Source organism: Prionailurus viverrinus, chromosome B3 (assembly GCF_022837055.1).
Source record: "Prionailurus viverrinus isolate Anna chromosome B3, UM_Priviv_1.0, whole genome shotgun sequence".
NCBI lineage: Eukaryota > Metazoa > Chordata > Mammalia > Carnivora > Felidae > Prionailurus > Prionailurus viverrinus.
The window spans coordinates 2,178,575-2,200,137 of NC_062566.1; the positions used below are offsets into that span (position 1 = coordinate 2,178,575).

Below are 21,563 nucleotides of genomic sequence, written 5' to 3' on the forward strand. Positions count from 1 at the left end.
GAAGATCCCTCCATGGCTCTCTCCTGCCCCCTCACCCTCGGCGGAACCCGCCCCCTCTCTCCCAGGCTTCTCCCTCCTGGATGCAGATGGTGCGGCCCTCCTGGGTCCTCATCCAATACATTCAGCTGCGGTTTGGGCTCCAGTTCTTCGTGCCCCTCCCTCCCTCCCTCCTCCCTAGCTCTCCCTGGAGGTGAAAGAACCAACGATTGCACTGCTCTTGGATAAAGTCAGGAAACAAAAAATAATCTTCTTTATTTAACTTAACCCCTCCCCTTCTCCCCCTGTCCCTGCGCTGGTCCCTGGAAAGGCACAACGGGAGATTGAAGAAATGTCTCTAAACTCAGTCCACGGGTTACAATACGTTTGCTTGGCTTTGGCACTGGGGGGAAAATCAGATGCAGTTCTGGCGATTTGGGAGGGGGTGGGGGGCTGGGTGGGTGCATACACAATGTGGGATTTGTTTTTTTCCTTCTTTAATGGAATTCCTTATATGACAGAAAGCGACAAGAAGAGGACCCCATCCGTGTGGGATGTCAGCCTGGCGAGGCTCCTGGGCTCAGCATCCTGGGCGCGTCCGGGATGCTTTCAGTGGGCAGTGCTGGGGCGGCTTCTCCGGGCGGGCCGTGAGCTCCGCTTCTGTAGTCTGCGCTTGTACGTGGAGGCTGCAGTGAAAGGGAGACGGGGGGATCTTGACCGCCTGGAAGGGAGCTGGGCCGGCCTCACCCCTCCCCGCTCCCCCCTTCTCTGTCGCCTCCCCTCCCCGCAGAAAGCATGGGCTCGAGGAGGCAACCTGACCTCCCCGCTCTCTGGTTTTGATTTTTTCTTGGCACCAACTTGGGCTAAAGGGGCGTTGAGGTGCTGTCAGAAGGGAAAGCGGGCCCCCTGCGCTTTCCTTCATCCTTTCCCGAAAGCGAGCCCTCCCTGAGGGCAGGAGGGGGGAGAGTGTGATTGAGCCCAGGGATGGTGCAGACAGCTGGTGTTCAGGATCCCCAGGCGAGGGCCAGCTGCTGCTGTGCTGCCGGAACAGGAAGGAGGGCAGGGGGGCAGGATCTAACGCTGTGCCCGGCGAGGGTGGAGAGGGGTGGTGCTCACGGTCTGTGCAGGTGATCCGAGGCTCCTCCCAGTGCCCGCTGGGCTGGCACCGGATGGTGGGCACATGGCGCTGGACAAAGCCCTCAGTGCACTGGTACCGAACCAGGGAATTGATCTCGTACCGGTCCTTCTTCTGCCCGAAGGTCCTGGCGTGCTCCACCACCGGGGGGTCTCCACAGGCCACTGAGGGGCAAACACCCTTGAGAAAGAGCTCTCGGAGGGACGCATGCCAGTGATGAGCCCGCATGGTCCCCTGTGGCTGCGATGAGACAGCCCGGAGCCCAAGGAAGGGGCACTGAGCCTGGACACCCGGCCACCAGCCCTGGTGGCTGGCAAAGGGGCGTTTTCACGGCGTGCCGAGAATCTGGAAACCACTGGTTATAATGTCTGGGGTTCTCAGTGATTTAGACCAGCAGGGTGGGAATAGAAGGAGGGTCTTGAGGGGGCGAGGAAAGGACAACAGGGACGGAGAAAGGTGGGAACGGCGGGGAAAGCCAGGCAGATCTTCTGCGACTTCTTTACGAAAACGGCCGGTATAGGAGGGCACCTGGGTGGCTCAGGTTGTGATCTCACGGTTCGTGAGTTCGAGCCCCGCATCAGGGTCTCTGGTGTCAGCACAGAGCCCGCTTCAGAACCTCTGTCTCCCTCTCTCTCTCTCTCAAAAATAACTAAACATTAAAAAGAAGGAAAGAGGGGCGCCTGGGTGGCGCAGTCGGTTGAGCGTCCGACTTCAGCCAGGTCACGATCTCGCGGTCCGGGAGTTCGAGCCCCGCGTCGGGCTCTGGGCCGATGGCTCGGAGCCTGGAGCCTGTTTCCGATTCTGTGTCTCCCTCTCTCTCTGCCCCTCCCCCGTTCATGCTCTGTCTCTCTCTGTCCCAAAAATAAATAAAAACGTTGGAAAAAAAATTTAAAAAAAAAAAAAGAAAGAAAGAGAAAGAAAGAAAGAAAGAAAGAAAGAAAGAAAGAAAGAAAGAAAACAGCCAGTATAGGGAAGAGGGACGGAAAGGAGGGGCATGTTCTACCAGCACCTCTAATATCCCCAGACTCTGAGCTGAGGATGGGGGCCTGACAACCAAAGAGAATGGGGCTCCCCACCCATGTGCCATCGTGGGTGACTTTCTTGTGTTGGTGCCCAGGGGACTGTGTGTGTGTAGGGGCTGGTCTGTCCTCCAGCCTGTGACCATCACCTGTCCCTGTCAACGGTCCCTAGGAGTGGACCTGCTCTTGTCTTTGGCCCTGGGACACTAGACCCCCCAGGTCGGCGGTGAAGGGCCATCAGCAGTCAGGAGACAGGGGGACTCCCCCCAGGTCCCATGGCAGCAGCCGAAAGGCTTGACTCCAACCAGGCCGGACCCCTCCCAGGTGGCTGCTCACCTGTGCCCTTTTTACACGTGAAGGGCAGGTAGTAATTGCAGGGAACGTCATTCCACTCTCCCTTCTCGTGCCAGATCATCACCACGCAGTCTTCTCCACTGACGAAGAAGTTGTCCGGCTGGTTGGGGCGCCAGTTCTCAAATTGCTGCCGGGGGTGGGGTGGAGGGGGGAGGGGTGAGGCTAAGGCAGGAGCTTGACGCCGCCTTCTTCTCAGTCCCTCACCATGAGCCCATGCCGCTCCCCCTCCGGCAGGGGCTGGTCTCACTGCTGCCTCGCTTAGGTAGGATTGGGCGGTAGACACGTGGCTCTGTGGCCGTTCACCTCTTCTGGGGAGCCTTCCCTGATGTCCTCGGCTGACCTGCAGCGCTGACTACGTGTACTGTCTACTTGGCGTCTATATTGCTTTCCGTCTGCCCGCCTCCTCGGGCAGACTCGAGTCCTCTGCGGGCAAGGGAGCCCTCTAAAGCTTCCGCGCGGCCCTTCTGGTGGCGTGCCTTCATTCCATCATTGCCCTCCTCGTCCCCCTCTTCCCAGCCGGTGTTCACTCGACTTGCCCGGCCCTGGGCCGGTCTCCAGAGGCGGAGATGAACCACACACGGTCCCTGCCCCCAGGGCTCCCAGCCCAGCAGCTGCTCAGTGAGTGTATGTGGTCTGACCATGTCCCTCTCTGGGGGTCTCTGCTCCCTCCCCTCCTCTGGGCCACCGACTCTTCCCGGGGCTCACCAAGGAGTGTCCGTCTGACCAGCGGAAGTCCCCTTCGATGGTCCTGTCGTTCAGGCCGATCCACTGGTAGTCTTGGGCATTGTCTAGAGAGAGGTGTGGGTGTTGGGCATGGTGCTGGACACCCTGAGGGTGTCTGATAAACCGAGGCAGAGAGGATGGAGGGGTGGCAGGGGGTAGGCGGGCTCCTGGGAGCACGACACCTACTTCTAAGGCCCTGACAAGGCTCTCCGCACATGCATGTCCGGAGTGCACTTCAGCCACCACCCAAGCTGGTGAAGACTGGTGACAGCCACGGGCTTGGTCTGGCACTGACCGTGGCACATGGTGGGCTTCCGGTGCGGCCCTGGTTGCGGAAACACCCTTCCACCCCTCCCTGCACCGCCCCCCCCCCCACCCCGCCTCCCACCCCTGCGGCCTCTCTGGGTCCAAGTCTGCTGACGTCTGGCGGGTGAGGCCCCGCCGCACTCACTGTTGACAAACTCCTGCTCCTCCGGGGTGACAATGCTGCTCAGGTGTGACTGCTGTGCCCGACACCGGCTCTCCGCATCCACCCAGCTCTCGCGGTCGGGGAAGTAGCGGTAACAGTGGCCCTGGAACTTGGTCCAGCCCTCCTCACACAGCTCTTGGTCTGCAACACAGGTCGGGGGCTTGAAGAGAGAGGCCCCGGGCCGACTGGGCGTGCCCAGTGCCGCCAGTCTTTCGCCAGATTCCTACATCCACCCGGCCTTCAGTGTCCGTCCTTGAAGGGAGAGGCCCATACGGATGAGGTTGAAGTTGGAAGCCAGGAAGGCCTGGCCCCGGAGCCCCAGAGCCTCTGGGCACATCTCCACTCTTTGTCTCCCTGATGTCGCCCCCCACCCCCACCCCACCCCAGAGCTTTTCTGCTCTGCAGGGCTGGAGAAAAGAGATGGCGAGGTGGGAGGTGTTGAGGTTGAGGCCCAACATGGGTCAGAGGCTCCCAGGAGCCCCGGGGAGGGAAGCAGGGAGCTATAGGGAGTGTGTGAGGGAGGCAGGGAGCTGCAGGCAGCGCCGGGGGCGTGAAACGGCACCTCGGGTGGGGACAGAGGGACAGAAGTAAGTCTGCTTTGGGTTTAAAGATGACTCAAAGCTCTAAGTCTGTCGATCTGAGCTGCGCCCAGGATATCTGCCTCTTTCTCAGAGGAGGAGGTAGCCAACCCGGGGTCCGTGACCCAGGGGCCCCGGCTTTTTATTTAATTTCTGGAGAGCAGGTGAAAAGAGGGAGGAGCTTCTCTCCTCACGAACCTATGTGGGTAATGGGTTCTGAGTTCAGGGGAAGGGACTGGTTTGGAGATCTTGGAGCAGGCTGAGGGGACGGACGGAGGCAGGGGCAGGAGCCGGCTCTTGGGAGTGCGTCTCCCCATCTCTGCCCCCAGCGACGTCTCACCGGTAGCCGTAAATTGGTCCTGGCGGGAGCGTTATAAACCTGGGAGATTGGCAGGCGCTATACGTCAGGGCTCCTGCTTCCTCTTCAGGAGCCAGTTGCTAAACAGCAGCCAGCACACCAGCAGACAGAGCGAATTCTAAGACCCCCTCCTCCTCCTTCTCCTGGGGGTGGGGAGGGCTGCTGCTCAGGCCTGGGGGCCAAGTGCAGGGCCAGGAACCCCTCAGGCCGAATGGAGCCTCCTTTACTGGGTGCTACTGATAGTCTGGCTGACCCAGGATGGGGGGGACCGGGACCTGAGGGCAAGGAGGCTTAGGCTGAGGGGTGGGTGCTTGGCAGGGCTGAAAGACAGACACGCGGGAGAAGGCAGAAAGAGAGGACAGGCAGAGGCCAGCAGCTTGAGGAGAAGAGGTCAAGCAGCAGGAGGGCTGGGGGGAAGGTCACCGGTCCCCTGCAGCCAACTGCTTCTCCATGGAGCGAGGCCAAGGTCTGGAAAGAAGGTGCCCGCAAAGAGGTAGCTCGGCGTCCGGGGGAGACCAGAGACCTCATTCCAGGGCTGGAAGGGCTGAGGGCCGAGCTGAGCAGGCAAACCCGGAGGCCACAGCTGCTCTGGGAGGGTGCGGGGCATGCAGGATGGTGGCTCTGGGGAGACACTGACCGAACTGCAGGGAGCCCGGAAGGAGCAGCAGGGCCAGGAGCCGAGCCATGAAACACCCGCGGGACAGAACCGGGAGAAGAGACGGAGCCTGGCTTGGCTTAGCTGGGCGACCCGGCACCGTCTCTGTGCCCCGCCAGAGTGCAGAGCCCCGTGGAGACCCTGCCTCCAGTCTGGCAGAGCACCTCCTTTCCTGGTCTGGCATCTAAGAGCTGTTGTCCGTGAGGACGCGCCAGATGCTTGTCCTCTGCGCAAATATTTTGGCATCCTGGGGAGAGAAGCCTTATGACTCTCCCCTCCCTCCCAGCCCCCCGGCCGATACCCCATGCACCAGTTTCCTGGGGCGGAGGTGGAGAGTGGGAGGCGGCAGGGAAAGAAGAGGGTCCGGGCCTTTTCTTCCAGAAGCCTTAAGTTCCTCCACCGGCCTGTAACCTTAGCGGTGCCTCCGAGGAACATGCAATCCGAAACTCCTCCCCACCCTGCTTAGGACCAAAGGGAGATTGCCCAGGGGTTTCATCTGCTTTCTGGAAGTTTCTGGGACATTTAGCTTGAGGGGTCATAGAAAATGGTTTTGAACCCCGGCACGCTTCTAGTTCTGTGGGGGTTACTGCAACTAGTAACTACAAGCCCCATCTCCCCCTTTCTGAGTGGGGATGGCCCTGAGATCCTGGAGGGCAGGGGGCAGACCAGGAGCACCAGAGGTGAGAGAGCCGAGGGCTCCAGCCGGCCCTAGGAAGTTCCGGGCACACAGCTCCCCTGGCAGAGTCCAGCCCTGGTGCAGGAGCAGGGGGTTGGCAAGGCCCAGGAGGAGGAAACTCAGCCCCTGCCCGTTGCAGTGAGGCTCTGTCGTCTCTGGCCAGCCTTTTGCCTTGCGGGAGTGGGGGGAAAGGAAGCATGGGCCGGAGTGGCACTGACTGACATGGCAGCTGTCATGGTGGTGGTGGCAAGGTGACGGGCAGCAGTCCCTACTCAAGGATGACTTGAGCCTGCTGGTGACACGGGAGCTCTCAGGCAGACAGAACACAGCTCTTGCCACAGAAGAGAGAGGCGGCGTGGCCAGTGTGGCACGGTGGCTCCCGAGGCCACAGAGGGGCCGTGGAGGTCCCACGGGCAATAGAGCGGGCAGACGCATGCTCATGACTGCTGGAAGATCTTTGGTGTCATTTGGAGTGAGAACCAATTAATTACTCCCACCCACAGCTTCCTTCAAGACAAAGGCACGGGATCAGCTCTGTCCTCTTAGTCTGATGCATGCACCGACCTCGATGCGGTCTCAGCAGGTCTGGAAGCCCTGAAGAAGGTTAGTGTTTTAAAGGTCCCCCAGAGCCCCACCTTCCAAAGTGCAGGCTGGCCTGGCCTGCGTGTCTCTCCTGCGGTCAGATCAGCCAATGCCCCGGAGGAGGGTTGCCACAAGGAACAGCAGGAAGAGTGGGAGTGAGTGAGGCAGACTTCTCAGTTGCGGCCCCTGAAATGGCTGTCTGGAGGGACCTTGGGGGCCCCCATCCAGGGCCCAGAGCCTGTGGTTAGAAGGGAAGGGTGAAGGAGAAGGAGGGGTGCAGCAGTTAGTAACATTAGCTGAAGCCGAGACGGCCGTACCAATCTCACACAGGTCCCCTCGGTAGCTGGGAAGGCATAAGCATGTGAAAGAGTCGATGGCATCCACGCAGGTGGCTCCATTCAGACAAGGGCTTGAGAGGCACTCATCAATGTCTGCAAGAAACCAAGGGCCACCATTAGGACTCCTGCCAGCAACTCCAGCTTTGAAAGCATTGTAGGTTCTTTACGGGTGGCCAGCCCTGCTGCTCTCCAGAGCCCTGGGAGGGGTGGCTGGATTTCCTAAGAACTGTTGCTGCTGCTGCTGCTGCTGCCACCATATTGGAGCGCTGAGCCAAAGATCCAACAAGGGTTTCCCTGGATGTGTGTGATTCTCGACGGGCAAGCTGGGAGCACCGCAGCCAGGTTTCCCAGTGGTGAAGAGATCTGGTGCTTCTGAAGGCAAACACCCATTGCACGGCTCCTCCAAGATGCCTTCTCCGGTGACTATATCAAGAGGCCTTGGGGTCTGAACCGGCTCTGAACATGGTGCTGAGCGAGGACCCTGGAGGTCAAATTCTTGAAGTCTGGTTAGAACTCTTTTCTTTTCCTGTCTTCTCTGTAGTTGTGAACCAAGGCAAAAGGGCAAGGCCATGCATGGAGTACGAGGAAAAAAAGCCAGAAGTGGTCTGCAGGGTACTGAGCCAGGAGAGAACGGCACCATGGGATATTCTCATGAGACTCCTTCAGTTTTGGGGGGTTGCAGATACCATCGTTGTCTTCAGTGAATCAGATTCTAGAGGATCTAACAAAGACGAAGCCAGCATCATTCTCTTCACGGGAGGAAGAGAAACCAGCCCAACATTTCCCCATATTCCTTCCAGCTTAGGGCCTTAGAACGTGGACACCTCCAGTGAGTCACAGTTTCTAGAGGGGCTCCATTCTGGCCAGTGGGAAACCAATGTTTGAAGCTGGGGAGCCACTGGGGCACCTGAGTGGCTCAGTGGGTTGACCATCTGACTCTCGATTTCAGCTTGGGTCGTGATCCTGGGATCGTGGGATTGAGCCCGCATTGGGATCCATGCTGAAGATGGAACCTGCTTTAGATTCTCTCTCTCTCTCTCTCTCTCTCTCCCCCCCCCCCCCGCCCCTCTCCCCTGCAATCTCTAATATAAATAAATAAATAAATAAATAAATAAATAAATAAAGTTGGTGAGCCACTTAGTAAGTGGCCACCTATCACCCTGAGGTACGGCAGGCTTATTCCTCCCAGGCACACTCTTCCTCCCTTCTGTTCTTCGGGCCCAAGATGTTCTTTCTGATCCAACCTCTTTGTGGGACTTGAGCTGTTAAGTCATTGGTCTTCGCCTCAAATTTTCATCCAGTAGCCAAGGTGAGAACTGGATCTCCTAATCCAGTTTTTCCGTGTGTTTCTGAGAAGCCAGAGACCCGGGGACCTTTTACTCTCTTCGTATTTATATCATAAAAGCCGCTGCTGGTTTTTTTCTGGGGTACTTCCCCTGGGAACTTGCTAAAAGGTCTTATGAAGCTCTTCTTCCCAGGGGGTCAATAAGATGCTTCAATGAATGGGTGCCACTGGCTCATGGGGCATCACGATATATGGCAAAGCCTCAGTGTGTGCAGCTGTGTTTGCACCACCTTCAGGACCTGACATATCCACGGGTGGCGTCCACGTGAGCAGCGTCTTGCACATGTTCCAGGATTAGTTCTCGCCTCTCATAGCAGCAGCCTAGACCTTAGAGTCAGTCCCCTCCTAAGAAGTCAAGAACACTTTCTTGTGGATCCTTTTTGCTAGCTGGTGCACAGTAGACGTCTTCAGGATCAGAGTTGGGTTTGTGCAGTGGGTGGCCGGTTCCCACGCACTCAAGTCCTCAGGAGTCTCTCTGTTCCCACGGAGTTCTTACCTTCATCGCGGGGAGTGCACACCACGGACTAGAAACCAACAGTTCCAAGGTTGGAACTGTTCCAAGCGAAACCAAAATGCATGGAGGAACTGACCGGAGTCCCAGCATGCACTTGGATTCCCAGCATGCACCAGGATTCCCAGCAGCAGCAGTAGCAGCAATAGGTCAGGCCGGTGGGCTGGGCGGAAGCTGGGGCTGCTCTCCTGCTCCAGGAGAGCCCCTGTTCTCTTTTGTCCACTAAGCGTCATTATGGGTCACAGGAAGCACCTGGGCGAGGGGGGATTAAGCAAATGTAGGCGCTAAAGCAGTTCTACAGAGCAGGGGACAGGAGTGGCCTGTGGGAGAAGAGCCAGACATCGGCCCTGGGGCCTCTGGCCAACCGTGGGGGAGGGGCAGGAAGTCAGGCCAAGTGGCTCCCTTCACATCATTGGCCCCCAGGTGGCCTGAGGCCCCGGGGGGTGGGGGTGGGGGGTCGGCAGTGTCCTTTTCCTCCTGGCTTTGGCACACAATCTGAGCAGGGTGAGAGACCGCAACTCGGGGAACCAGTTCCTGGGTTCAGAAGCTGTGTTGTGCAGGGCCCGGGGTTCACCAATGAGAAGACCAGAGAGCCCGTGGGTGCCAGCTGGGCAGTTTAGAGCGGGGGGGCCTTCAGCCGGAGGAAGAGGGCTGAGCGTCCCCTGTGGGGCTTTCCCGGGAGCCCCGCAGGCCTGTTCTGCCCCATCTCCTCTCCCTCTGGCTGGAAGAGCCACCGCAGCCTGGCAGTGCCCACCTCTTTCTGTGAAGGGCAGTTGGGACATTGTCATCTTCTGGAACCGCAAGAGGAGTTGAGCTGGGCTGAGCACAGAATGGGGGACCCCAGACAGGGTGACAGAGGGCGGGGGACGGAAGGGCTTTGGGCAATGGGCAGACCGCATGAAGGAAGAGAGGAAAGAGAAGGAAGCGGTCTTTCACAATCTTCCCTGAGCCAGATGCTAAGTGTCCCCCACACGTGACCCTCCCAGGAGCCCTATGGGGCACAGGTGTCACATGTCGCAGTACAGGTAGGGGAACACGAGAAGTGGCCTGCCCACGTAGGTAAGCCAGGGGGACAGACTGGAAGAGGTGGAAGAATCCGACACTGAGGCTGGAAGTTGGGCCTCTGTCCCCTGGGGAGGGAGAGGGACACTGAAGTCTTGGATCTCAGCGCCTCGTTACCATTTCTGCTGCACCGGCCAAGGGCTCCCCTGTCATCTCTGAGCAGGAACCCTGGGGAGTGTCAGAACTGAGTCCTCTCCCTACTACTATCACCAAAAGGGATGATTTGTTCCGGAACCAGGCCCTCTAGAGATACCTCCAACTTAGGGGAGAAAATAACAGAGAATCCCCCGGTAAAGGCAAGGGGACTAAAGATATTTCCAAGTGATCACTTTGGCATCTGAATTGGAGACCTCAGGCCTCCATGCTGAACAGGTCTTGTCTGGTTTTTGCTCCTGTCAGAGCCTAAGACCCTCCAAGGGAGAGGGACTTTATTTGGCTCACAGAAAAGGCTGAGTGACAGCAGGTATTTTACTCAGGTGATACCCAACTGAAGGGGTTGCCAATCATAAAGACTGTGATATGAATGGTAACCCTCAAGTTGTTCAGTGTACAACCTGTGTAGCTATATGTGGTGATCCTGGACACAACTTTCCTGGACAAAGATGGGAGAAAATCCCCTCAAGAAGCACAGAGACCATTTCTTAACCCAGTGGATGTTCTGCACCCTGCAAAGACCTAGGATCAATCAGATGGACAGACCCGAGTAAATACATTTGCTTTCTGGTCTATCACAATTGATAGGAGGGTTGCAAGAACATATTTGTCAGTTCCAATTTGCTTTTAACATAAACATGATAGGGGATGCCTGGGTGGCTCAGTCAGTTAAGCGTCGGATTCTTGGTTTCAGCTAAGGTCATGTTCTCATGGTCCGTGAGTTCGAGCCCCGCATTGGGGTCTGTGCTGACAGTGCAGGGCCTGCTTGGGATTCTCTCTCCCCCCTCTCTGCCCCTTCCATTTGCTCTCTCACACACAATAAATTTTAAAAACTAAAAAAAAAAAACATAACGAGACGCTTGGGTGGCTCAGTCATTCTTGGTTTTGGGTCAGGTCATGATCTCACAGTTTGTGGGTTCAAGCCCCATGCTGGGCTCTGTACTGACAGTGTGAAGCTTGCTTGGGATTTTCTCTCTCTCTCCTTCTCTCTCTCTCTCCTGCTCCTACTCTCTCTCTTTCTCAAAAATAAACAAACTTAAAAAATAAACATCACTAAAAAGTATGCTATAATTGTACAATCAAGTCTTATATTTCTAAAGGTTGATCCTGAATGTAACTTTAATATCCTGCTTCTTAAATTCAATTATAGTTGACCTTTGAACAACATGGGTTTGTGTGTAGGTCCACTTACATGCAGATTTTTTACAGTACAGTACTGTAAATGTATTTTCTCTTCCTTATAATTTTCCTTTTTTTAAATTAAGTTCTATGCCCCACGTGGGGCTTAAACTCATGACCCCAAGCTCAGGAGTCACACACTCTACTGACTGAGGCAACTAGGTGCCCGCCCCCCCCATGATGTTCTTTTCTCTAGCTTATTTTATTATAAGACTAGAATACATAGAAGCACCTGGGTGGCTCGGTCGATTGAGCGTCTGACTTCAGCTCAGGTTGTGATCTCACAGCCTGTGAGTTCCAGCCCCGCATTGGGCTCACTGCTGTCAGCACAAAGCCTGCTTCGGATCCTCTCTCCCTCTCTCTCTCTGCCCTTCCCTGCTCATGCTCTCTCTCTCTCAAAAATAAATAAAACATAAAAAAAAAAAAAGAGTTCCATATAATACACAGAACATACAAAATAAGTATTAATCGATTGTTTATGTTATCACGAAGGCTTCTGGTCCACAGTAGGCTATTAGTAGTTGGGGGGGGGGGGTCAGAATTTATACGCAGATTGTCGACCATATGGGGGCTGTGCCCCCAACCCCCAGTGCTATTCAAGGGCCAACCTTAATTCCCTGTTAAAACCTGCCCGTAGACTTTTTAGTGACGTCAAGTCATGAAGGTGTGATTCGTGTTTTCACTTGTAACCTTGTATTTTCACTTGCTTTGAAAGCATTTTCCCCACCCAGGGCTAAGATTTCGCTGAACTTCAAACATTTCTGCTCTAGGGGAAGAGACCGTGTCAGATCATAGATCGGAGTCTCAAGCCTACAAAACGGAGAATGGTGGTTAAGACCGAAAAGAGGCTGATTAAATTTTAAGTTCACGCCCTTCCAACCCCAGAGTTTAGAGAAATCCACCCGGCACCGGGGATGGCCGGGAAATTGGACGTGAGGTAGCATGTTCCCACCTTGGGTGTACACGTAGTTACACCCTGTAGTTAACACGTCTTTAAAAAGGATTTTTAAAAAATACCAATGCCAGAGACCCTCTTCAGACCAATGATCGCATCAGAGTAGCTCCAGGTGGGGCCCAGGTGCAGTGACTTTATAAAAGCATCCAGGTGATTCCAAGGAGCAACAGGGTTTAAAACCTCAGAGCCAGAAAGCTCAGCAAATGTCAGCAACATAGGTGGGGCGGATGCTGCTGCCTTTTTTTTTTTTTGAAGTTTATTTACTTATTTTGAGAGAAAGAGGGAGTGTGATCAGGGGAAGAGGCAGAGAGAGAGGGAGAGAGAAAAATCCCAAGCAGGCTCTGCATTCAGCGCACAGCTTGACACAGGGTTCGATCTCACAAACTATGAGATCGTGACCTGAACCGAAGTCAAGAGTCGGACGCTTAACCGACTGAGTCACCCAGGTGGCCCCGCTGCTGCTTTTTAAGTGGATGGGAGTGGCATAGCCCTGCTTCTAATCGCTAAAGAATCTGAATAGTCATCAAGAGTACAGATGAATAATTTGTCAAGAACTTGTCTACGGCATGTTGACGAAACAAGCTGATGGCAACTGTCAAATACTTTCTTTTAAGGACGAAACACAGCCTCCAACCTCACTTATTAGGTGAAAGATGACCCTGAGTATTCAAACACTGCCACAGGAATAATGCTATAGCTTGCTCCCTCTGGCGCCTGGAGAACACTGACCTATAGTCTTTCAACAGCCTGTGTTTCCCAGTCCCAGCACAGGACAACAGTGGGTCACCTGTGGAGATTAGCATGCTCCTCCGGCCTTTCGGAAGCATCCTCGACACCTGCTCTTTGGGATGATAAAGCTTTCCCTAACCAGCAGAGTAAGAGATGGGGAAGCAGAAGTAATTAAAAAAAAATTTTTTTTTAAACGTTTATTTATTTTTGAGACAGACAGAGACAGAGCATGAACGGGGGAGGGTCAGAGAGAGAGGGAGACACAGAATCGGAAACAGGCTCCAGGCTCTGAGCAGTCAACACAGAGCCCGATGCGGGGCTCGAACTCACAGACCGCGAGATCGTGACCTGAGCCGAAGTCGGACCCTTAACCGACTGAGCCACCCAGGCGCCCCAGAAGTAATTTTTATTAATACTTTTTTGGGCCAGATGCTATACTCAGGTATTCCTTATTCCTCAGTTTCTCAGCACTGACCGCACAGTGGAGTCACCTGGGTGGTCTTAACCCCGCCCATGCCAGATCTCACCGTTCCTGAGTTCAAGCCCTGCGTCGGGCTCTGTGCTGACAGGGAGAAGCCTACTTGGGATTCTCTCTCCTTCTTTCTCTGCCCCTCCCCCCACCTAAATAAACATTAAAAACAATAAATAAAAGAAAACAACCCAGTGCCAAGGTCACAGGACCATTTCAATCAGAATCTGTGGGCGTGGGACCCCAGGCCTCAGAATTTTCTAAAGCTGAGAACCACTACCTTTGATTGACCCTATTACAAACGAGGTACTAAGGGCTCGGCTGTGGGTTTCTCACTGGCCAAGCCCCACTTCTAAAACCTCTCTCCATTCTGGTCGCCCTGAAGTTCATCTTCCGGCTCTTTAAAGACCGGCAACTGATTATTATGTTCAAGAGGGAGCTTCCTACTTGGCTGAGCGTGTTAAACAAGTGAATGAAGACCCCTGTTCTGCATCTGACTCACTCAAAGGGGTGAGGGAAATTACTTGACCGCTCTGTGCTTCCGTTTCGAAGGGGGATAACTGCCAAGCTACCCACAGAGCTGTCTGGGAGGAAGTCGTGGGGAAGAAAGCCCTTTGGAAGTACACCCGGTCAGAGAAGGGCTGTCCTTCCAGCAGATCAATTAGGGTCGATTGCCACCTACTTCTCATTTCATGAGCCCTGCTGTGACTTCTGATCCCAGTGTCCCGTTTTTGCTTAGGGAAGGAGTTGCTGAGGATGGAGGGAGGTGTCAGAAGACACGAAAAGAGGGCGAGGGCGTTCTGGTCCTGGCGACTGTCCAGGAAGTCCTGCTGGGCTCCGAGTCTGCTCCTCTCCCACTCAGGCTGAGTTCCCTTAACACCTCACTCGAGACAGGCGGCCCTGCTGTCCTCCCCCCCCCCCCCCCCCCCCCGCACACCTGGAGGGAGGAAGTGCTTGCACACCAGACATGATGTCCACCAGGGTTGCCACTCACAGGACAGACAGAGCCATTCCCACTGCTGACCGAGGAGTCAGAGCCCCACTAGCTGGAAAGCACACACACAGGGCCTCCCCAGGGTTCCTGCAGGGGCAGCCTCTCTCAGGACAGAGGCAGTGCCCTGCCCTCCCATCGAGGTGGGTGACGAGGGACGTGACTCTAGCCCCTGAGGTGACTGTGGCCCTGTGACATACTGCCTCCTAGGTGGCAGGGCCAGGACCGTCCTAGGAGAGTCCACCCCTCTGGCCACAGAGGCCCCCAGTGCTCTTAGTCACGGCCTTGACACTTGGCTAGAGGCTGACCCAAGTGGAGAAAAGAGTGAATTCATAGTCAACCTAGTGCCTGTTTATACAGAATATTTCCTGTGTATGCTGTGTATATACAGCATATCTGTATTACGTGAGCATATATTAGGAGGTATTTACATATATGTCAATATATACAAACACAAAAATCTTTCCTTGTGCACGATGTAATGGCTACTGGAGGATAGGTGCCCAGCCCTATTTGTCTAGTAGTATTTGCTTCCCCCCCAGGACTCATGGCTCTGATTTTGCACATGTCCTAGGAAAGACCCTGGGACAGAGGCTGGGGTGAGGGCGTGGGGGCAGTGCGGAGACCCAGCCCAAGAGAATGAGCTTGGAGGTAACTGGGCATCTCTTCCCTTCCGGGTGGCGATCTGACAAAATGAAGTGTTCGCATGGCCACAGACCTCCAAGTGTTCAGGGAACACGGGTAGATTCTCATCATCTCGTTCGGGGCACCACCTCCAGTCAGAGGACTCCCCAGGCTCCTCACCTGTCCCACAAGCTGCTTCACCCATGGCTAAGGACAGAGGGCGCCAGGGTGGTGGGTGCCCAGGGGCAAGGGACTGCCAGGTCACGGCCGACTTGCCACCGTGAACCCTGGAGCTGGGGGTGACAAGTAAGTACTGCCTGCTGTTTCCCTCAGGGCAAGAAGGGGACCCGAACCCCACCCAGGGCCAGGCATGGAGGGGTCTGCAGCGCTTTCCCAGAGAGGATGGCTCGGCCCGATGCAAGACAGCCCTCTCGGAGGCATGACCTGCTCTTTCCCGTCTATATCCTTGCTCCACACTTCTCAGAAGTGATGTTTTCCCTTCAAAATTCAAGCATATGTTGTGTTTGACTCATAAAACAATCTTTGGCTTGGGGCGCCTGGGTGGCTCAGTCAGTGAAACATCCGACTTTGGCTCAGGTCATGATCTCACGGTCCATGAGTTCGAGCCTCGTGTCGGGCTCTGAGCTGGGAGCCTGGAGCCTGCTTTGGATTCTGTGTCTCCCTCTCTCTCTGCCTCTCCCCCGCTCATGCCCTGTCTGTCTCTCTCTCAAAATAAACATTAAAAAAATTTAAAAACAATCTTTGGCTTAACAAAAAGATGAACTACCTTTTAGTTTAACTACTTGAACTTTATCTCCTAAACTCCACGTAGAGTAGAATGTTTACCCTGTGGCTTCTACACTGACGCGTCACTGCATACCTCTCCTCTCCGGTCTGAGAAGCCCGAGCCTCCGCTGGCCTCGGTTGCCTCCTCTGACCTGTGGCCCCTTCTAGGGATGAAGGAGTCGCCCTCCTGCCCCTGCCTGCACCCCCACGGCCGATGAGGGTCTTACCTGTGTTGCAGTTCTTGCCGGTGGGGCCAGGGGGGTACAGGCATGTGATGTGTCCCTCTGTCTCCTGGCAGATTGCACTGCCACAGGGCTCCTTGGCACAGGACCTGGCAGGGGCTGCGGCTCTCAGGGAGACGCCGAGCGTCAAGAACACAGCGGCCTGGGGTAGTGACCTCAAGGTCGGGGCACAAGGACCCCTGAAGCCCACAAGGCTGCTTTGGGTCAGCATGTTTTTGGAGTCTCTGTCCTTCTTGGGCACCTAGCCCTAGCATCCTGGGGGAGGGGGTGGGGCTCTTTGACCGGGAAAGGTCTCTCGGCCCAGAGGGAGGGGCAAGGGATCCCAAGGCAAAAAGCAGGGGAAAATCATCGGCTTCCAGTGCCTGGTGCCTGGGCTGCATCGAGGTGAGACCATCACCATTGTATAGAGAAGTCACCTGTACTGGGGTGGGGACTAAATGACACTTTAGGACAGCCAAGATGACACTTCATACTTTCCTAAATTGTGCAGGTCTTATCCCTACACGAAATAAATATCTGGGCATAGATGTCATCAGATTCGTCCTCTCCTCTCACGAAGAAAGAGAAACTCCACGGGGAAGGGGCGTGAGGAGAATTTCTAGCATCGTGTAAACAGTCATCCTCCTCTCTCCCTCTGCCAAGTACAGATAGTTGAATTCACACATCAATGTTCTTGTGAGGTAACGCCACTGTAACAGTAACAACCACTAATCACTAAGTGTGTGCCGTGTGAGAAGCAGGACGCTAAGTGCTTGCTCGGTATATATTTATAGCCTGTTTAATAGTCCCGGGTACTATTCCCACTTTACAGGGGAGGCTCAGAGAGGTTAAGAAACTTACCTGAGGCTGCACAGCTAATCTGTAGTGAAGCTTGAATTTACACTGCCTCCTACTATGCTACAGCCTGAACTCCCCGAACACATTTAAGGAAAAAAAGAAATCCCAACAATACCTGCAACGGTTACCGCGGATTCATCTGTCCCTCCTGGAGGAGTTGGGATGGAAGCATCTGTGGGGAAGGTGGCTGTTTCGGCTGTTTGGGTCTCTTCTCCTGAGTGCAAGGGGCTTGAGGACTCGATTTCTAGGTGTACCTCTGCAGGGTGCTGGGTCTGCTGGGTCCATTCAGACTCCGGCACGCTGGTGCTGATGACCACGTCCAGCCCTGACGTGTGACCAGACAGGTCTCCGCCGATTTCAGTCCTGTCTCCAGAAGCCATCGGAGTGGCCGAAGCCCAGCCCGATGCCTCTATGCCCACATCGTGGGTGGTGGTTGGCTCCTCCCGTGCTTCCGGGGTGGCCGAGCCCTCCCCGGGGCCTTCCGGAAAGGCTGAGGTGCTGCCGCTCACCGCCAGGCCTGAGCCTCCCTCCACATCAGCGTCGGGGAAGGTGGAGGTGGCTTCACTTACATCAGGGGACCCGGAAGCCCCTCCGCTCGCCTCAGGGGCAGCAGAAGCCCCCGCTCCAGCCTCAGGAAAGGCAGGTGTCTCGCTGCTGGATTCCGGGACCGATCCTACCCCAGACCCAGGGAACGTCGGGGTGGCTCCACTAATTTCCCCAGACGCAGAGGCTTCTCCACTGGACTCGAAAAGCCGGGGTGTGTGTGTCACAGGGGGTCTTTGTGCAAGTTCCTGGGACACAGTTGGTTCAGTGACACCCTCCACGAACTCAGAAGTGATTAAAGTGACTTCTGGAAGTCCTGAGGCCTCTCCACTGGTGCCCGTGGCCGCAGAAGATTCGCCACTTACATCCACAGTGCCAGAAAAGTCCCCACTAAAATACGGAGTACTTGATGGCTCCCCACTGGGCTCCACCAGCCCGGACTGCGGCCCGCTCAGGTCCAAAAATCCCGAATGGTCTCCAGACACGTCTGGTGCTCCAGAATGGGCACCACTGAGTTCCACAATGCCCGAAGGCCCTTCTCCTGCTTCTTGGGCTGTTGGGGCCTGGGTTACAGATTCCACCAAAGTCCTGTCTACAAGAGAGACAGTGGGGAAACCAGAAGCAAGTCCACTGCCGTCATATGCTCCTGAGGGCAGGCTGCTCCCGATCTCTGCTCCGGAGGATTCTCCACTGACCTCAGCTACTGCACTTGGCAGGCCACTGAATTCTGGAGGCGGGGAGGTAAACCCGCCGGAGTCAACTGCTCCAGAAGACTGTCCACTGACATCCACGATCCCAGATGTGCCTGACAGACCTGCCTCCCCTGAAGGGAGTCCACTGAGTTCCACAGACCCCAAGCCTTCTTCTTCTTTAAATGTAGTTGGGGTCACTTCGACCAAGCTGGTGTCCACAAACGTAATGCCAGAAGATGCGCCACTGCCACTCACGGCACTGGGAATCAGGTCAGGGATTCCAGAGGTCGCGCCACTGACACCAGGGACCCCGGATGTTTCCCCACTCAGGTCGGTTATGCCAAATGGTTGACCACTGCCAGAAAGAACTCCAGAAGCTTCTCCACTGACATCTGGTTGGCCGGAGACCAGTCCACTGAGCTCAGTCACTGCAGATGTTTCCCCAGAAAACCCTGATGCCTGCCCACTGACTTCAAAAAGCCCAGATGTTCCCCCGCTGATGTCAGGAAATCCTGATGGCTGTCCACTGACACCAAAGAATCCAGATGTTTCCCCACTGGCGTCAGGAGACCCGGAGGCTTGGCCACTGAGTTCAGCTCCTGACGGGAGTCCACTAACTGCCCCACTAATGTCCAACTCGCTGAAGGGCAGCCCAGATGTTTCTCCGGCACCACTAATGCCAATAGTCCCCCTCCCTTCCAGTTCACTTGCAGTGGTGGCTGTGACCACTTCCACCAATGTAGTATCCACCAGGGAGACGGTTGGGAATCCAGAGGGAAGTCCACTAAAGTCAGGTAGGCCAGAGGATGGGCCACTTGCAAGGTCCACCCCGGAATACTCACCACTAAATCCAGATGGAAGGCCACTTGCTTCTGGAGCTTGCCCACTTCCTAGAGTTCCAGAAGGTATTCTGCCTAAGTCCAAGTCTCCAGAAGCTGACCCAATCAAGTCTTCTTTTCCAGAAGGCAACCCACTGAGTTCCTCAGCTCCAGAAGCAGAGGTCTCCAGACCCTCCCCTCCAGAATAAAATTCACTGAGGTCCCCTACTCCAGAAGCAGAAGTCTCTGGATGATGACCCTCTACTCCAGAAGGCAGCCCGCTGAGGTCCCCTACTCCAGAGGCAGAGGTCTCTAGACCTTCTCTTCCAGAAGGAAGTCCACTGAGGTCCCCTATTCCAGAGGCAGAGACTTCTGGACCTTCTCCAGAAGGCAGCCCGCTGAGGACCTCTACTCCAGAGGCAGAGACTTCTGGACCTTCTCCAGAAGGCAGCCCGCTGAGGACCTCTACTCCAGAGGCAGAGACTTCTGGACCTTCTGCAGAAGGCAGCCCGCTGAGGTCCCCTACTCCAGAGGCAGAGACTTCTGGACCTTCTCCAGAAGGTAGTCCGCTGAGGTCCCCTACTCCAGAGGCAGAGACTTCTGGACCTTCTCCAGAAGGCAGCCCACTGAGGACCTCTACTCCAGAGGCAGAGACTTCTGGACCTTCTCCAGAAGGCAGCCCGCTGAGGACCTCTACTCCAGAGGCAGAGACTTCTGGACCTTCTGCAGAAGGCAGCCCGCTGAGGACCTCTACTCCAGAGGCAGAGACTTCTGGACCTTCTCCAGAAGGCAGCCCGCTGAGGACCTCTACTCCAGAGGCAGAGACTTCTGGACCTTCTCCAGAAGGCAGCCCGCTGAGGACCCCTACTCCAGAGGCAGAGACTTCTGGACCTTCTGCAGAAGGCAGCCCACTGAGGACCTCTACTCCAGAGGCAGAGACTTCTGGACCTTCTCCAGAAGGCAGCCCGCTGAGGACCTCTACTCCAGAGGCAGAGACTTCTGGACCTTCTCCAGAAGGCAGTCCGCTGAGGACCTCTACTCCAGAGGCAGAGACTTCTGGACCTTCTGCAGAAGGCAGCCCGCTGAGGACCTCTACTCCAGAGGCAGAGACTTCTGGACCTTCTCCAGAAGGCAGTCCACTGAGGTCTCCTACTCCAGAGGCAGAGACTTCTGGACCTTCTGCAGAAGGCAGCCCGCTGAGGTCTCCTACTCCAGAGGCAGAGGTCTCCAGGCCCTCACCTCCAACTTTAGGAATGCTGGGCCCTGTAATTCTATCTTCATCCCCGGAGGCCAGTCCACTTTCCACAGGCAGGCCTGAGCCCACTGCAGAGGTGAGACCACTGGAGTCAAGATCTCCAGAGGGCAGTCCACTTGAAATTTCCCCTGAGGGCTGTCCACTGGAGTCCAGACGTCCTGAAACTTCTCCACTGCCTGTGAAGTCACCACTGACTTCGGGTACCCCGGATGCCTCCCCAGAGCCTGGCAGCTCAGTCCCACTGGGCACTGGGGGGGCAAGTGTGGATGGCTCCTCCCAGGGGAAGGGCTCCTCCGAGGGGGCTGGCTCCTCCGAGGGGGACGGCTCCTCCGAGGCTAAGGGCACTTCCGTTCCAGAAGGGCCTTCTGTGCTCTCCTCTGTTGCTGCGCTGGTGGGAGGCCACGTCGGAGGGATCCCTGGAAGAAAGGAAGAAGAAAGATGAGGTGTGGATTTAGTAACCCTGCCCTATTTAAGCTCACTCGTTCCTTCCACAGCAAAATGTTGCTTCAGAGGTGTGTTTAGACATTTTCTAGTGGAGCCTTGCTCAGTGTCTGGGGAAGGCAAGGGAGGAGGGGACCAGGAAGCGCCTCACCTGGCCGCTGTGCTCTGTGAGGCTCCAGGGGATGTCATCCCCATGGAAGTAGGGGCCTGGCTCCCATGAAAAGTAATCAAGGGCACCTCTCAGGCACCTCCAGACTCGGATCTCTTATCTAAATCCATGATTTGCAAAGTGTGGTCTCTGAACCAGCAACAAACACCAGCATTGTCTGGGAGCTTGATAGAAAAGCAGATTCTCAGATCTCACCCCAGTCCCACTGGTTCAGGGAGTCTGGGGTGGGGGCGGCATGTTGTCTTTTTTTTTTTTTTTAATGTTTATTTATTTCTTTTGAGAGAGAAAGAGAGAGTGCGAGTGGGGAAGAGGGGCAAAGGGAGGGAGGGGGAGGGGGAGAGGGAGAGGGAGAGGAACAGGAAGAGAGAGAGAGAGAGAGAGAGAGAGAGAGAGAACCTTAAGCAGGCTCCACACTCTTCACACTCAGTGCAGAGCCCAACCCAGGGCTCGATCTCAGGAACCATGAGATCATGGCCTGAGCAAAAATCAAGAGTTGGATACTTAACCGACTGAGCCACTCAGGCACCCCAGCTTGTTGTCTTTTTTTTTTTAATATTTATTTATTTTGGGGAGAGCACAAGCAGAGAAGGGGCAGAGGGAAGGGGACAGAGGATCTGAACTGGGCTCTATGCTGACCGGTTGACAGCAGAGAGCCTGATACGGGGCTCGAACTCACGAACGGTGAGATCATAACCTGAGCCGAAGTTGGACGCTCAACCCACTGAGCCACCCAGGTGCCCCAGCATGTTATCTTTTAATAAGCTCCCCCACCCCCAAACCCTGACAACACTGATGACCCCTCAAGTTTGAGAATCATTCATCCAAAACCATCCCTTCAAGGCAGCGGAGGCCAGCTGGTGTTGTTTGCAAAAATACATCAAGTACATCAACTTTTTCAA

General features: G+C 55.4%; 1 protein-coding gene across 3 annotated transcripts in view; it reads right to left on the reverse strand.

The window, feature by feature from the left end:
* Positions 1-234: 234 nt before the first annotated feature.
* The window catches only part of ACAN (aggrecan), a 67,895-nt gene continuing 46,566 nt past the window's right edge, over positions 235-21,563 (reverse strand). Inside the window, exons 12-19 of one of the 3 annotated variants that reach the window (XM_047860967.1) lie at positions 19,976-20,470; positions 16,862-19,918; positions 6,843-6,956; positions 3,659-3,817; positions 3,190-3,272; positions 2,467-2,611; positions 1,093-1,275; positions 235-662 (exon numbers count right to left, since the gene is read on the reverse strand). In XM_047860967.1, coding sequence (XP_047716923.1) covers positions 586-662; positions 1,093-1,275; positions 2,467-2,611; positions 3,190-3,272; positions 3,659-3,817; positions 6,843-6,956; positions 16,862-19,918; positions 19,976-20,470 — 4,313 coding nt within the window. In that variant the 3' untranslated portion in view covers positions 235-585. Of the gene's footprint in view, positions 663-1,092; positions 1,276-2,466; positions 2,612-3,189; positions 3,273-3,658; positions 3,818-6,842; positions 6,957-16,861; positions 20,471-21,563 lie in introns of all 3 variants that reach the window. The other 2 variants (XM_047860966.1, XM_047860968.1) reach the window with 2 other exon arrangements.